Source organism: Enhydra lutris, unplaced genomic scaffold (assembly GCF_002288905.1).
Source record: "Enhydra lutris kenyoni isolate GAN:26980312 unplaced genomic scaffold, ASM228890v2 scaffoldscaffold9, whole genome shotgun sequence".
Taxonomy (NCBI): Eukaryota; Metazoa; Chordata; class Mammalia; order Carnivora; family Mustelidae; genus Enhydra; species Enhydra lutris.
In genome coordinates this window covers 78438822-78454857 of record NW_019154093.1, presented here as the reverse complement: position 1 = coordinate 78454857, position 16036 = coordinate 78438822, and the positions used below count along the sequence as shown (strand labels likewise).

Below are 16036 nucleotides of genomic sequence, written 5' to 3'. Positions count from 1 at the left end.
GTTCCCCCTCTCTCTGTCTGTCAAATAATAAAATAAAATCATTTTTTAAAAAAAGCATATTCTTTTTTTTTTTTAAGATTTTATTTATTTGACAGAGAGAGATCACAAGTGGGCAGAGAGGCAAGCAGAGAGAGAGAGAGAGGAGGAAGCAGGCTCCCTGCAGAGCAGAGAGCCCGATGTGGGACTCGATCCCAGGACCCTGAGATCATGACCTGAGCTGAAGGCAGAGGCTTAACCCACTGAGCCACCCAGGTGCCCCAAGCATATTCTTTTTTAAAAAGCAGCTTTATTGAGGTATAATGGATACACACACAAAAAAACTATGCATATTTAACGTTCACAATTTGATTAGTTTAGACATATGCATACACCATGAAACCATCACAATTAATATACATAATGTATCACCTCCAAAAGTTTCCTTCTAGCCCTTTATTTTCTACCATAAAACAATTTAACATGAGATCTATCCTCTTCACAAATTTATAAGTTCACAATATAGTATTGTTAACTATAGGTACTGTGCTGTACAGCAGACATCTAGAACTAATTTATCTTACTTAACTGGAAACGTTATACAAGTTGAAGAACTCTCCATTTCCCCTTGCCTTTTACCTATTCTAATCTCCATTCTAATCTCTACTTCTTCTAATCCTTGCTCTTCTTTATAGCTCTACTGAATAATTATATATCAATATTTGTTTTTTTAACTATTTTTATTGTTTTATGTTACTCACCCTACAGTACATCATTTGTTTTTGATATACTGTTCCACGATTAATTGTTTGTGTATAACACCCAATGCTCCATGCAATTCATGCCCTCCTTAATACACATCACTGGGTTCAACCACGCCCCCCCCTCCCTTCTAAAACCCTCCATTTGTTTCTTGGAGTCTCTCATGGTTCATTTCCCCTTCTGATTCTTCCCCCTTCATTTTTCCCTTCCTTCTTGTAATGTCCTCCATGACATTCCTAATGTTCCACAAATAAATGAAACCATATGATAATTTAGACTTTCTGTGTTTGACTTATTTCACTCAGCATAATCTCCTCCAGTCCCATCCATGTTGATGCAAAAGTTGGGTATTCAACCTTTCTGATGGCTGAGTAATATTCCATTGTATATATGGACTACATCTTCTTTATACATTCGTCTGTTGAAGGACATCTTGGTTCTTTCCAACAGTTTGGCTATTGTGGACATTGCTGGTATGAACACTGGGGTGCATATGGCCCTTCTTTTCACTATGACTGTATCTTTAGGGTAAATATCCAGTAGTGCAATCGTAGAGTCAAAGGGTAGCTCTATTTTTAATTTTTTGAGGAATCTCCACAGTTTTCCAAAGTGGATGCACTACCTTGCATTCCCACCAACTGTGTAAGAAGGTTCCCCTTTCTCCACATCCTCACCAACATTTGTTGTTTCCTGTCTTGTCAATTTTTGCCGTTCTGACTGGTGTAAGGTGGTACCTCAATGTGGTTTTGATTTGAATCTCACTGATGGCTAATGATGATGAACGTTTTTTCATGTGTCTGTTAGACATACCAATGTCTAATTTGTCTAATGTCTAATTTGTATGTCTTCATTGGAGAAGTGTCTGTTCATGTCTTCTGCCCATTTTTGATGTGGTTATCTGTTTTTTGAGTGTTGAGTTTGAGGAGTTCTTTATAGATCTTGGATATGAGCCCTTTATCTGTAGTGTCATTTGCAAATATCTTCTCCCATTACATGGGTAGCCTCTTTGTTTTGTTGACTGTTTCCTTTGCCATGCAGAAGCTTTTGATCTTGAAGTCCCAAAAGTTCATTTTTGCTTTTGTTTCCTTTGCCTTTGGAGACATGTCTTGAAAGAAGTTGCTGTGGCCGATGTTGAAGAGGTTATTGCCTATGTTCTCCTCTAGGCTTTTGATGGATTCCTGTCTCACATTGAGGTCTTTCATCCATTTGAGTTTATCTTTGTGTATGGTATAAGGGAATGGTCGAGTTTCATTTTTCTCTATATAGCTGTCCAATTTTCCCAGCACCATTTATGGAAGAGACTGTCTTTTTTCCATTGGATATTTTTCCCTGCTTTGACCATAGAGTTGTGGGTCCATATCTGGGCTCTCTATTCTGTTCTATTTGGTCTATGTGTCTGTTTTTGTGCCAGTACCATGCTGTCTTGGTGATCACAGCTTTATAACATAACTTGAAATCGGGCAATGGGAGGCCCCCAGTTTTGTTTTTCAACATTTCCTTGGCAATTCTAGCTAAACTCAGGGGACTGGTTGAAATGGAGTCCCCCAATCCTTCGCCATCTTGGGAATCTCTCTGATGCTTTTTTAAAGTTTCTATTTCTTCACTGAGATTCTCCATTTATTCATTATAAACATACCCTCCTTTTCGTTTTTGAATATACTTATAAAAACTACATAAATGCTCTTATCTCCTAATTCCAACATCTGGGTCACCTTAGAGTGATTTCCTATTGACTTATTTTTAATACTACTAATGGTTATCTGTGTCATCTTCATTTTAGGGCTACCACAACTAATGCTGCTATGAATATTTTGTGTATTTCTCTTGATTCTACCTATAGTAGGCTGAATTACAGGATATATGTTAGTTACTTTTCTATATGATTCCAGAAGTTTGAGAATTCTTTTCATTTTTAACACAATGTTTATATATTTTTAATTTCAAATAGTATTAAAGGAAGGTATAAGATTTTTGTTTTCCTAGAAAATGAACATCTTTCAAATACTGAGAACTACTGTTTTCCATTCAAGACTCAAAAACTATTTGAGTACTTACTGTCAGTTGCTATTCAAGGACTTAGGAATATCATAACAAACAAATTAGGGCTCTTGACATCATGAGCTGACATTCCTTAACTTTAACTTTTTTCTATAAAATCAGTGGTTCTCAAACTTCTTGTGCAGCAGGATAACCATATATAGACCTTCTATAATATGTAGATTCCAAGGCTCTACTCCAAACCTACTCAATCTCAAATTTAAAAGTATGGGTAAGGAATATGAATACACACATATACCACACATATTCATATATTTAAGCTGCTTAGATTGTTCTGATACAGCTAAGTCACAGACAAGCACTCTATTAAAAAGAACGATTCCTACAATCTCAAAAGAATTTTTGAAAATAACTGCTACAATAGAAGAGTATGAAATTCCTAAGTTTTCATCTACTTACTAGTATTTTAAAAACAAAAATAAATATTCCAAATACCTTTATCTCATAAATATTCAGTTGCTTGCTTTCTGCTGTGCCCTTTTTTTTTAAGGCCTTATTCTGTAAAAAATTGAAATAAAGAATTATGCTTAGTAACAACATGATTCCATTTTGCATTGCCACTGACTTAGACTGAAATTACTAAAGGAAAGGAAAGCATTATTCTCTAAAAATGTACTGAAAAAATTAGTTTTTTTTAATAGTTTAATTTGGAGAATCAGTACCTACCTCCTGCTGGAGTTCTTCAATACATTTGCTTTTATTTTCAACTTGTTTCCTTAAATTGTTACACTAAAAAATTATGAGAAATTATTTTATTCAATATTCCAGTCAAAATAAGTAACTTTAAACTAATAAAAATATTGCATAAAATAACATAAAGGTCACTTCAAAAATTATGTAGTTTAGTAATTCCATTAGAGTCTAAAATTATGTGATCAAGTAAATTTTAATAAAGATTTTTCTCAATAGAAATTTGAAATTCTTCACATTTCTTAACTTACTTAAAGAACACATGAATTCAATTACTTTAAGGAAAATGTGCCTCTTGCTCAATCCTATATAGAAGGCTGAATTGTATTACTAATTAGATTTTGAAAAGCTATAGCCAGAGGTAAGATTAACTGTAATTTGCCTTCATCCTTATTCATTATTCCTCATTTCTCATTTCTGAGTCTCTTTTACTTTTATATTTGGGGAAGGGGAATAATGTGATACTCTATCTCCTCATAACTGCATTCTAACACATGTTATAGAAATACTACCTAACACTTTTTTATATCACACTTTGGGAGACTATTTCACCTGAGTACACATGCATGATTGGACTAAGAGGCATTAGGCTAAGAAATAATTGGACTACCATAAAAGCAGAACAGGTTCCTAAACAGTCCTAAAACATTACAGATAATGTAAGTTGTACAAATTTCCATCAAAGTAGAAAGAAACTCCAATTGAAAAAAAAAAAATTTAATCTCTCAGCACAAAATACTCTGTTAAATATTTTTATTGCAAAACCCATGTGTAGTCATAATCAGCTATTATTCTAAAACTGAGTAATACATGGCACAGCTGCTTAATAATCTTATTTTTAATATGCCCAACCCCTAAAGTCTATTTCAGAAAACTCAAAAGAAAACAAAGGAAGAAAAGCTACAGAAAAATGAGAGACATTTTGGTGATTTTCATGCCAATTTTACTGGTATAAATACATTAGCAGGTGCAACTATTTGTGTATACAATTTTAACTTTTTTTAAAAATCAAGGATTTCCAATTCTGGCCGAAAAGCCACCTGTATATTCCGAACAACCTTCCTGATAAAAAATAATTTAAAAGGAAATGGCTACAAAATGAGGAATCTGCTTACTTGAAATTATAACTTTAATAATAGCAGGTTTGGGGTAGCACCAAAGCCAGCTATGGACATCTGCTGAAACTACCTAGTATAAGGGAGATAGAAGATAAAACTTAGAGCTCACTAAAGGTAAGGAATTCAGTAAGACAACCCTGCATAAAGCCACAAACTCAAAAGACTACCTATTCTATGAAAATATTTTTTAAAAAATTAAATCTGCCACACAGAAGGGTCACAAGAAAACTTGTCTGTCTTGACGCTAGCACTGAGTGAAAGTTATCAAAATCTTCCCCGAGAATTTGTAGCCATGAGGTAGCCTTATATGAGTTTATAACTTAAATTCATGCTATCTCTATGATTTGGAAAAACCTAAAATGGAGAATTTAATTTAAAATGGTTCCTGGTGAACACTGATCCCAAGACAATCTTTTTGGGAAGATACAAACTCCAACACAAGCCTCAAAGAATTCCCATGGATAAAACTCTAAAGAATCATAACAACAACAACAAAAACCAAAATAACAAAGAACTGAGACTCAATGAGTAAACATCAACAGAAAGAACAAAAAGCAGAATCAGACCTGAAATGACTTCAGACACTGGTATTCCTATAAAGCCATCTTTATAACTGGCATTACTACAATCCAAAAATAAGTGTATATCTTACTAAAATAATGACACCAAAACTATCAACTTTGAATGTAATTTGACTGCCCATCTCACTCTCCCTTCTTTCTGAATAAGACAATGAAAATTAAAATAACTTGTCACACCTTTTAAATTTAAATAATCTCCAAATTTAGGGCTAATGAAGGTAAATATATCTGGTAGAATGTCCAAAATTCTTGGAAAGGATTTAAACTACCATAGTTTTTTTTTCCCCAATCACAGTTCATTTCTAAGTAAAACAATTCACATGCATAGAAACAAAAGAATTTTACTCACCAGAATTCTAGGCAGAAGAAAATGGTATTATCAGAGGTCAAAACTTCAGAGAGTGAACTAAACTTTTCCAGAGGACTACTTACTATAGGTAAGAAGGTCAAGTTTAGGATAAATATGTGGAGACAGGAGAAGTGAATTGTGATGGACAGCCAGGCAGTAAAAACACTTCACAACTTCACATCAAGGGAGCAGAAAATTTTCTGTAGCTCCTTTGATTATACGAATGAGAAATATGTCTAAAAATAATCTTTAAAAGCATCTTGCCACTCTAAAGATTCTGCCAACAAATGCAGCTGCTAAGAATGTAAAATTTGGGGAAAGAAAGAGATAACTAAAGAAGAATTTCATGAAACTTTGCTCTTTGAAGCACTGTACAAAGCTCTTAAACCCAGAGCTTCTTCAAAGAAACGTGCAGTAAAAATCCAAAATTATTCCTTAAAGTCTTCAAAGAGATTTGATATCTCTTTGTACAGGACAGTGTAAAGAATGTAGTCATACTTTTGCTACAAAGTCTCTTTTCTCAAAAATGCTTTTTGCAATTTGATAATACCTTGTTTTCTAAGATCTTCATTTGTTTTTCTTTTTTTAAAACTTCACATTCAATGTTGCGTGCCTAAAAAACATTATTTGCCATCATATTTAAAATGTTAACAGAATTTCTATTTTCTTCTGAGTATCTTTCAGAAATAGAATTATAAAACTTAGTCTTATATTTCTATAAAATATACATACTTCCAGTTTATTGCTGTATCCTTTTTTAAAAAATAAATTTTTAATGCATTTATGTTAATGCTTATCACTTTTAATTTTAACCCAATATTATTTTGTGATTTTTATCAACTTTCTCAGTCTACCTTGAATTTTTTAAAGTTGTCAAATGTCTATAATCTTCTAAATATGTCTTTCACAAACACTTGTTAATCTGAACCTCAGAACAACCCAATGATAAAATCAGGTATTATTATCTCCATTTTAGGGATGAGAAAATAAACTCAGAGAAAGCAAGTATGAAATAATATAAATGTCTAAACTAAGTGGGTTGCGGGGGGGAAAGGTATAATGAATGTCAGGTAAATTTCTGAGAACCACTTACAAATTGGATTCTTTCTAGGAAACTGTTTCAGTAAGTAAATTGAAATCCAACAACGGAAAAAGATTAAATGTGCCAACTTGTCTTGCATTTTGAGTTTTTTTTCCTAACTCATCACTAATATCTTGTACAGTGGTAAAATACATTTAAATTCTTGATAAAGGATTTTTACTTTAAACACCAAATTCATGTTTTTTCCCCATCACAAAAGGATTAGTGTCTTGAAGCAGCCTCTGATGCAAATCTTAAAGTAGTAAATTACATAGCAAATTTTCAGGAGATTAAATTCCTTTTTAATAAATACGAAACTGAAAAAAAAATACCTTTTTGAAAGAAAAAAAAAATGTGGTATAGTTTAAAGAATGCCAGAAAGCCAGCACTACTACTTCTTAGTTACGTAGCCTTTCAAACTTTTTTACCTTTTGGAGGCCCAATTTCTTAATTCATAAAATGAGGACAAAAATAACTTGCAGTTAACTAAGAGAACATATACAAAGAACTAGAATGTTCCTGATATACTGTAGGCCCTTAAAAATACTAGCTCATCTCGTCCTTAGAATCTTAGTTTTAAGATAGTCTTACAGCTTTCTAAAAATAAATATGACACTCCTCATGTCAAAATTCTTCAATAATGTCAAATTCCTAAATATAGTTTATGGGGCAAATAATCTGCCCTTATCTCTCCCAACCTTCATTTCCTCTATCCTTCATCTCCCCATGCTTATCTCTACCTTCAGCTTTCCCTACTCCCTCCACTATTACTACTATTTTAAACTCCACCTTTCAGCCAAGATGAACTTTCCATAGTTTTTTAAATATGACATTCTCCAGGTACCTGGCTGGCTCAGTTGTTAAGCATCTGCCTTTGGCTCAGGTCATGGTCCCAGTGTCCTGGGATGGAGCTCCACATCGGGCTCCCTGCTTGGCAGGAAGCCTGCTTCTCCCTCTCCCACTCCCCCTGCTTGTGTTCCCTCTCTCACTGGGTCCCTCTCTGCCAAATAAATAAATAAAATCTTTAAAAAAGAAAAATTAAAAATGAACAAATATGACACTCTCTCATACTCTGTATGTAGTGTGCTTATAATTTATAATATTCCCTGATATATTTGTGTCCATCCCTCTGCCTTCCAGTAATTTCTATTAATCTTAGGTTTCAAAGTGAATGTCACTTCTTCCAGGAAGGTGTCCTGACTCAACTTTTGATTAGATGCTCCTTGTATAGGCTCCAGGAGGAGCTACTTTGGTCTGGCCACCATTCTTTCCTGAGAAGACTCTGTTAGTGTAAATTCCATAGTAATCCTGTTAAATCCATGTAGTTTGATGGAAGCTGATCTGTCTCCAGGAGTAGATAGGTACACAGCTCAGGCTTCACCAAATTACTCTTATCCCCTAACCACAATGACTAACTTAGGAATAAGTAAGTAAAATTAAACTAGAGCAAAGTCCTCTCCAAGATGTTTTTCGGAGCTTTCAAGACACTTTTTTTTAAAAGCTTTCCAACTAATTCCAGTGCTTTTCACATCTTTCCCATTCCATTCTTAGAAATTAAAATGTGACTTCCCTAGTAATAATTAAAAAAAAAAAAATCCACCTTAACTGAATCACACATTATCCACCAGAACAAATGAAGTCTAAACTGGGCACCGAGAACAGTGCCTGGCACGAGTAGATAGCTAATAATACGTGCTGAGTGAATGAAAAAACACAGGCAAGGCCTTCACAATCTGCTTCATCTATTTTGGCAAATCTTCTCCCCACTATGTATACTGTATACTATAATCATGTCACATACTTTGTACCATTTCACTTTTGTGACATTCTTCCCTAAAAACTTTCTTATCTCAACTTGTTGAAATCGTATCCACCAAAGCACAACACAAACTTATCAATTTATCAGTATGTTCTTTACTATGAAAATATGAATCCTTAGCCTAAAAATGTATATCATCATTAAATATTAAGCATTTATGAAAGAAATTTGTAATTATGCCACTATTTCTTCTACATATAAACCATATAAGCAAAATAAACTAATACTGCCTATTGCTTTAAGGTCAACTGCATACAACAGTCCCTATATCGATAGCATACTTTATTTTTTTTTAGACATGTGGTGTTGATTTTATGATTCGAAATTGGTATACAATTTATTAATATAACATACATTTTCTTCACTCTTGTCCAATTTACATTTAACTTCATCTCCTTTCTGTTTTAATTCTTCTCTCACAGATTCCAGTTCATTTCTTAAAGGAAATGGAAGAGTGACATTATAAAAAAAAATATCGTATTTTTGTTTTACTGCTTTTCTGGGATTTCTTAAAATGGTTGATCATTATATTTTTTGTTGGTTTAAATTATTTTGTTTAGTAATTTTTCATGCATTAATGTCAATAGGCATACTTCCCCTCCTATACTTAAATTACCTTATACATTTAATTTGAAATTAATTATCTAGATCCTTTAATCCATTAAAAAAAGAAATACTTATTTCTTGAGTCAAGATTTCACTTTACTCTTTTCTTTAAGAAGTCATAAATTAGTCATCATCTAAGATGTAGTCATAATTTTATACAAATAAATTAGGGACATAAATGCAAGTGATTTTAATGAAGGACTACATGACTGAGATATTTACATAGACAAACATCCTTACATAGAGAGAGGGTATCTCTGGAAACACACACAAGAAACAGTGATACCCCTGGGGAGGAAAACTAGATAGCAGAAAGACAAAGAGAAGATAGTTTCCTTTCCCCATGTTTCCCCTTGTTGCTTTGAATTTTGTGCCATATGCATATATTGTCTTTTCAAAATTTTTTAAATTAAAAATCTGCCCGCTGCACATGAATGCAATGGTATTTTTGTCTCAGATACTTGAAGCTATTTCTAATTATAGTTTCCCTGGCTAGCATTAATATGTTGCTGGGTTTAGGCTGTATGCACAGAATACTATTCAATCATATGGAATAATTGGCTTTGTAAAAACTGAATCCATGATATTTACCCTTTAACTGAGTATTAAATTTTTAATTGACATATTCTTACTTTTCCTATATATTTATATTTAGAGTTCTATAAGTCTATATACAAAAAGATATAATCAAAATAACCTGAATTCTCTTAAATAAAAAGCAGCCTTTCCCCAAAATAAGTCTTCACTTTTTATCCTCAAAATGTACAGTGCCGGACGCCTGGGTGGCTCAGTTGGTTGGACGACTGCCTTCGGCTCGGGTCATGATCCCGGGGTCCCGGGATCGAGTCCCACATCGGGCTCCCAGCTCCATGGGGAGTCTGCTTCTCCCTCTGACCTTCTCCTCGCTCATTCTCTTTCTCACTGTCTCTCTCTCTCAAATAAATAAATAAAATCTTAAAAAAAAAATGTACAGTGCCTTAGTCACTGAGATCCAATCTAAAAACTTCTCAGCTGCTTCTCAATGAGAAAATTGAGCAAAAACAACTAAAGCAATCAATAGAAATACAATAAAAGATGATTTTCCAAACCTAGAAAATAACAACAGTTATGTGGCCAGGAACTGTACATATAGCACTTTATTCGCATTATCTCAATCCTAAATGTTAACAAAATATAAAAAAAACAAAACTTAATACTTCAGACTATAAGTACAAACAAGAGCCCCCAAATATTTGGAAATCATCTAAATTACTAATGGATTAAAAGGAAACAAAATACAAAAACATGTTACTTAGAAAATAAACATGAAAACACTATATATGAAAACCCAAGTCATAGATCGATAGTTGTGTTAAGAAGTAAGCTATCTTAAAATGTTTTTATTATTTGAAAAAGAGAAAGAAAAACTGAATATCAATATATCAATTTGAAAAAGAACTAAAGAAAAGATTAATATTTGATATCAAGCAGACAAATTTCTAAGTAGAAAAGCAATAGGAAAAATTACCCCCCCCCCAAAAAAAAACAATTAGATCTTATAAAAAATGAAAAAACTTATGCACAAGAAAAAAATTACCCAAAGTGAAAGGAAAACAAGTTGGGGGAAATATGTACTGTAAAAAAAACAAGGTAAGGGATTACTATATTTTTTAAAGCTTAAGTAAATCAGTAAGAAAACAATTTAGACCTCAAAATATTAATGGGGAACAGATATAAGCAATATTAGAAAAAAGAAATTTGAGCAAGTAAGCATAAAAAATTCCAAAGCTTAGCCAAAAAATAAAAATTACAAATCATAAGAACAATGAGTTGTTTTTATCTGTTATATTATCAAATAAATTAATGCTAACTCCCAAAACAATTAAAAGATTTTGGAACCATCATTTTCACATAATAGTGGTTGTACTATATGGTTTACAACCAGTATAACCTATTAAAAACCATTTGAATATCAAAAGTCATTGAAACAATTATTCCAGTAACTCAGTAAATTCTATTCCTTGAAACATATCCTATCAAATTCAAAATAAGAAAAAAATCTGTATGCACCAAGTTGTTAACTATAGTATTGTCGATGATAGTGAAAAATAAGAAAATGTAAGTATCTAAAAACAAAAAGAATTAAAATAAATACTGTTATATCCACTTGACTGGTTTATAGGCATTAAAAGAGAGGATTTGAAAACACCTAGAAACATGGACAATGCTTTTAAAAATATTAATTTTTTAAAAATTTCTCTTCTAGGCTCCATAGCTCTGGGGTTAGAGCACTGGTCTTATAAAAATTTCTCTTCTAAATTTTCTTATATACAATTACTTTCTTAAATATAAGAAAGTTCAGGATGCTTTAAAATTAATCTCAAAGTCTAATCTTACTATTTCAACACTAAGAACAACACTAAGAACAACACTAAGAACACTAAGAACAACACTAAGACATTACAATTTTATTTTAAGCAGAACTCTAACATAGTAATTCTAATTTTTTACTTTATACCATACTTAACATTAAATATTATCTAAATTGACTCTAACAAATTAACAGAAAAGAAGTACTAAAATCTTTTGCCAAAAAAAGCCAATTCATTAGTCTTGCCTTAACTGTGTTTCCGTTTCTTCCAGTTTTTCTATTTGTTTCAACATCCCTTCTTCTTGTTTTTTGCTATTCTAAGGAAATAATCAATGTCGTTTATATTATTTTGTTTCAACAAAAATAAAATTAAAACTATTATTTAAAAACCTTTAACCATCAGCATAAAATTTAGTTGTATGTAAAACAAGACAATGGGCTATTTATCTTTCATAGTTTCATACTATTTTTCCAGCCTTATTTTAATTATTACCCTAACAATCTCTACATAGCAGCTAAAAACAAACAAACAAACAAACAAAAAAACCCACAAGTTTTACTTGCTGTTTCCCAGTGATAATTTAAGCCTTTTATCCTCTATTCATATTGTTGTGGCTTAAAGGAATGTTTTTCCATTTACTGATATTTACTGATCTCACAGTTGTTCATCTTTCAAGGCCAAAATCAACGCTATACTCCCTCTGAAGCCTGCTCTTTCACGAAGGCAGAAGAGCAATTCTGTCAATTCTGGTAACACTTGGTCCCCAAACAACACATATAATGTAGTATTTTGTTTAAGTTACTTGAGTATTTAGTTTTTCTATTGAGCCATAAGAACTTAAAGAGGAAGATAGTCTATTCACCATTGTATCCTTCACATTCTTACATGATTACTTAATAAATACTTGAATAAATACTTCATAAAAATCTTGATGCTTAAAATTAGATTAACTATATCAACAGATATAGTCTCTATATTCTGTTCCCCATTATTCATCACCAAAATCAATATGTATTTTTTCTTTTGAAACAAAGTATCAGCTCTAACATAATCAGATTTGTGAAGGTGAAAGAATCTTGGAAGGTTATCCATTCTAACACCCTAATTGTACAGGTTAGAAAACTAAGTCACTGGTACTATCTTTATCAACTCACATCAATATCTTCTTGCTGTTTCTTGATTTCTAGGGCCATATCACTTGCTTCTTGTGCTCGTTCTTTGTTCTCCAGTGAAAGCCTGTTGTAGCTTGCATTTAGTTCAGCAGTCTTAAGCCTATTTTTAAAAAACATGTCAGACCTAAATATTTACCTATTAAATTATATGATGTGGAATTTAATTCAAGATAATCTTAGGGTAAAGAGAGAAAGGGCTGGGAGTATAATAAGATTGGCCATTACTTAATTTTTGAAGCGGAGTGATAAGTACACGCTGCTTCATTACATTTTTTCCTCCACTTTGTACATGTTTAAAATTTTCTCTAAGTTTTACAAGATGTCATATTTTCTTGAATATTCCCTATATACCTCATACTCTATATTTTTCCACAAATTTTGAAGTATATATTATTTTCTTCATATAATTTTTTTGTCTATAGTATACTGTCTCTTAGAAACTGTTCCAAACTTCTGGTGATTTGATTAAAGTAGTCATGAGGCATGAACTATCTTTAATAAAATATTTTCATTAAAATAAATAAAACTTGGTTTAACTTCTGTACACAACACTTGAACTGCTCTTACAAGGTCTCAAATGCTCTACACTGGAAGAGAAATTACTGCTATTATTGGTGGCAGTCAGGATCAATTTTAAATGAAAGAAGGGGACTGTATGGCTCTATGAAATGATTTCAGCAGCATCTATTATTTTCTCCTAATTACCAGTACTGGAAATTCACCAGAGAGTAGATTCAAAAATGAAAGTTTGAAAAAGAAAACATATCAAAGATTATATAAATTTATACTAAGGATAAATAACTAACCAGTCCATTTATTAAAAGGAATTTTGGTTAATATATGAATTTTACCCATAATTCAATGACCTGTATTTTAGTCACTTCAACAAAACAAATCTATGAAATAATTTAACAAAACAAGCAAAATAACTAGGTAGAACTGCAAATGATTATTTTTATCAGGAACTATCTCCAAGAAAAGTAATATAGTGATCTTCTAAGTAAGTTTTCAACTTTGTGATGTACTTTTTATGTTTACGATATATACATATCACTGCTAATTTAATTAACAGTAAAATTAATAAATTATTTTTATCTCTAATTAGGAATAAAACACAACTTTAACTTCAAATAAATAGTGAATATAACTTACTAATTTATTATTAACTATCAGAAAGCTAAGAAATTGAATACATAACTTATTTATAGAGAAAAAACTTACTTCTCATTTTCAAGCTCAGTTTTCAGCTCTTTAACCTGTTTGGAATAATGCTGTTCACTTGTCACAATGGCAGTTAACCGTATTTCCAAATCATGTACTTTTTCCTGGAAAATATGTATAATCACAGCAAACTTTTTTTTTTTTTTTTACAATTTTCTTGTTTAAAATATGGCCACTTGTAATCAAGTCAAATATTTGACAATATTTTGGTTAAAAATGCCAAATTTTAAAATATAATAGATTTAATGTCAAAACCATTCTAATTATAGAAAAAGGAGCAATGACAAATGTAATTTAAGTGAATTCCATCTTGATATTCTAAAGCTCAACCAGTAAGATTGTTTTTATATATTATAAAATATTTTCATCAGTTTTACTCTAGCAGGTAATTAATCTCAATTAAAATGTTCTATTAAGAAAAAATATATTAGTTAATGAAACCAGGTAGAATCTTAAAAACTAATCTGTTCTGGGGGCACCTGGCTGACTCAGCCAGCTAAGTGTCTGACTTCACCTCAGGTCATGATCTCGGGATCATGATCGAGCCCCACATGCAGCTCCATGCTCAGCAGGGAGTCTGCTTATCCCTCTCCCTGCTTATGCTCCCTGCTTATTTCTCTCTCAAATAAAATCTTTAAAAAAAAAACCTATATTGTTGCTACTATTATAAAAATATAATTACAATGTAATGCTATTACATACTGAAAAAATACCTTTTTAAAATAAAAATATATTCTAAAATTACAGTATGAGAACTGTAAAAATTATTATAAACAAAGAACTTAATAAAAGTAAAATATTCAATCTATAAATACTAAAGACATCAAAAATGTGATTCTTATAAACTACAGCATTATGTATACTATTGATATCATAATGTCAATCTTTATCTCCATTATAATATAAAGATTCTCTAGATTTGTTTCAAATCAATCACTAGTATATTAAATGTAGCAAGAACGCTTCCTTCAAAGGAATTGTGAGAAGAAGTCCTACACAAAGCAAATCCTTCACAATACCATAATCTATTCTGTAAATCCGTATTTTACTAACAAAATGTTGGAAAGAAAATATCTTTTTTAAACAAACCTCTCTGGTTTGGAGAAGACCAGTTAGTTCTTGTTCTGCTCCTTTTAATTCTTCAGCAATCTTCTCAAATTGTTTCTTTTCATCTAAAAGCTTTTGGTTTTCTGCCTATTTAAGAACATTAACAAATCATGACAGCCAAAGCACATACATATGCAAAATAATCAAAATGCCTAACTAGAGCAAAGACAATTATGAGTTTCTCACTGGCTAAATAAAAAATTAAAAAGAGAGAGAGAAAACAAGTCATAATTAAGTAAATTCCAAAACTATATATGATGACAGAAGATTAAACGGACAAAGTCCTGAAGTTTTTATTGAAAAAAAAATCATGCTGGTCACTGAATTAAAACTTTATCTTAGGAGGAGTCAAGATGGCGGAGAAGTAGCAGGCTGAGACTACTTCAGGTAGCAGGAGATCAGCTAGATAGCTTATCTAAAGATTGCAAACACCTACAAATCCAACGGGAGATCGAAGAGAAGAAGAACAGCAACTCTAGAAACAGAAAATCAACCACTTTCTGAAAGGTAGGACTGGCGGAGAAGTGAATCCAAAGCGACGGGAAGATAGACCGCGGGGGGAGGGGCCGGCTCCCGGCAAGCTGCGAAGCAACAGAGCACAAAATCGGGATTTTTAAAAGTCTGTTCCGCTGAGGGACATCGCTCCAGAGGCTTAACCGGGGTGAAGCCCACGCAGGGTCAGCGTGGCCTCAGGTCCCACAGGGTCACAGAAGGATCGGGGGTGTCTGAGTGTCGCAGAGATTACAGGTATTAGAACAGGGAAGCCGGCTACAGAGACAGAGCCAAGGAGTAAGCTCTAAGTTCGGGGTTACCTTGAACTGAACGCTGGCTCGGTCAGCTCGGAGCGCGGCCGGAGGCAGGGTGACGGGGTAAATCGGCACTGTTCCCTGAGGGCGCACTGAGGAGTGGGGCCCCGGGCTCTCGGCTCCTCCGGGCCGGAGACCGGGAGGCCGCCATCTTCATTCCCGCCCTCCGGAACTCTACGGAAAGCGGAAAGCGCTCAGGGAACAAAAGCTCCCAAAAGCAAACCCGAGCTGATTACTCAGCCCGGCCCTGGGTAAGGGCGGTGCAACTCCGCCTGAGGCAAAGACACTTGAGAATCACTATAACAGGCCCCTCCCCCAGAAGATCAAGGAGAAACCCAG

At 32.9% G+C, this 16036-nt stretch overlaps 1 protein-coding gene across 2 annotated transcripts in view; it reads right to left on the bottom strand.

Annotated features, from left to right (window-relative positions):
* The window catches only part of LOC111143281 (synaptonemal complex protein 1), a 144537-nt gene that overhangs the window by 38833 nt on the left and 89668 nt on the right, over positions 1-16036 (bottom strand). For both annotated transcript variants that reach the window (XM_022496911.1, XM_022496912.1), the window contains exons 16-22: positions 14874-14978; positions 13785-13888; positions 12546-12663; positions 11637-11707; positions 8789-8870; positions 3463-3525; positions 3232-3294 (exon numbers count right to left, since the gene is read on the bottom strand). In XM_022496911.1, the coding sequence (XP_022352619.1) occupies positions 3232-3294; positions 3463-3525; positions 8789-8870; positions 11637-11707; positions 12546-12663; positions 13785-13888; positions 14874-14978 (606 nt within the window). The remainder of the gene's footprint in view (positions 1-3231; positions 3295-3462; positions 3526-8788; positions 8871-11636; positions 11708-12545; positions 12664-13784; positions 13889-14873; positions 14979-16036) is intronic.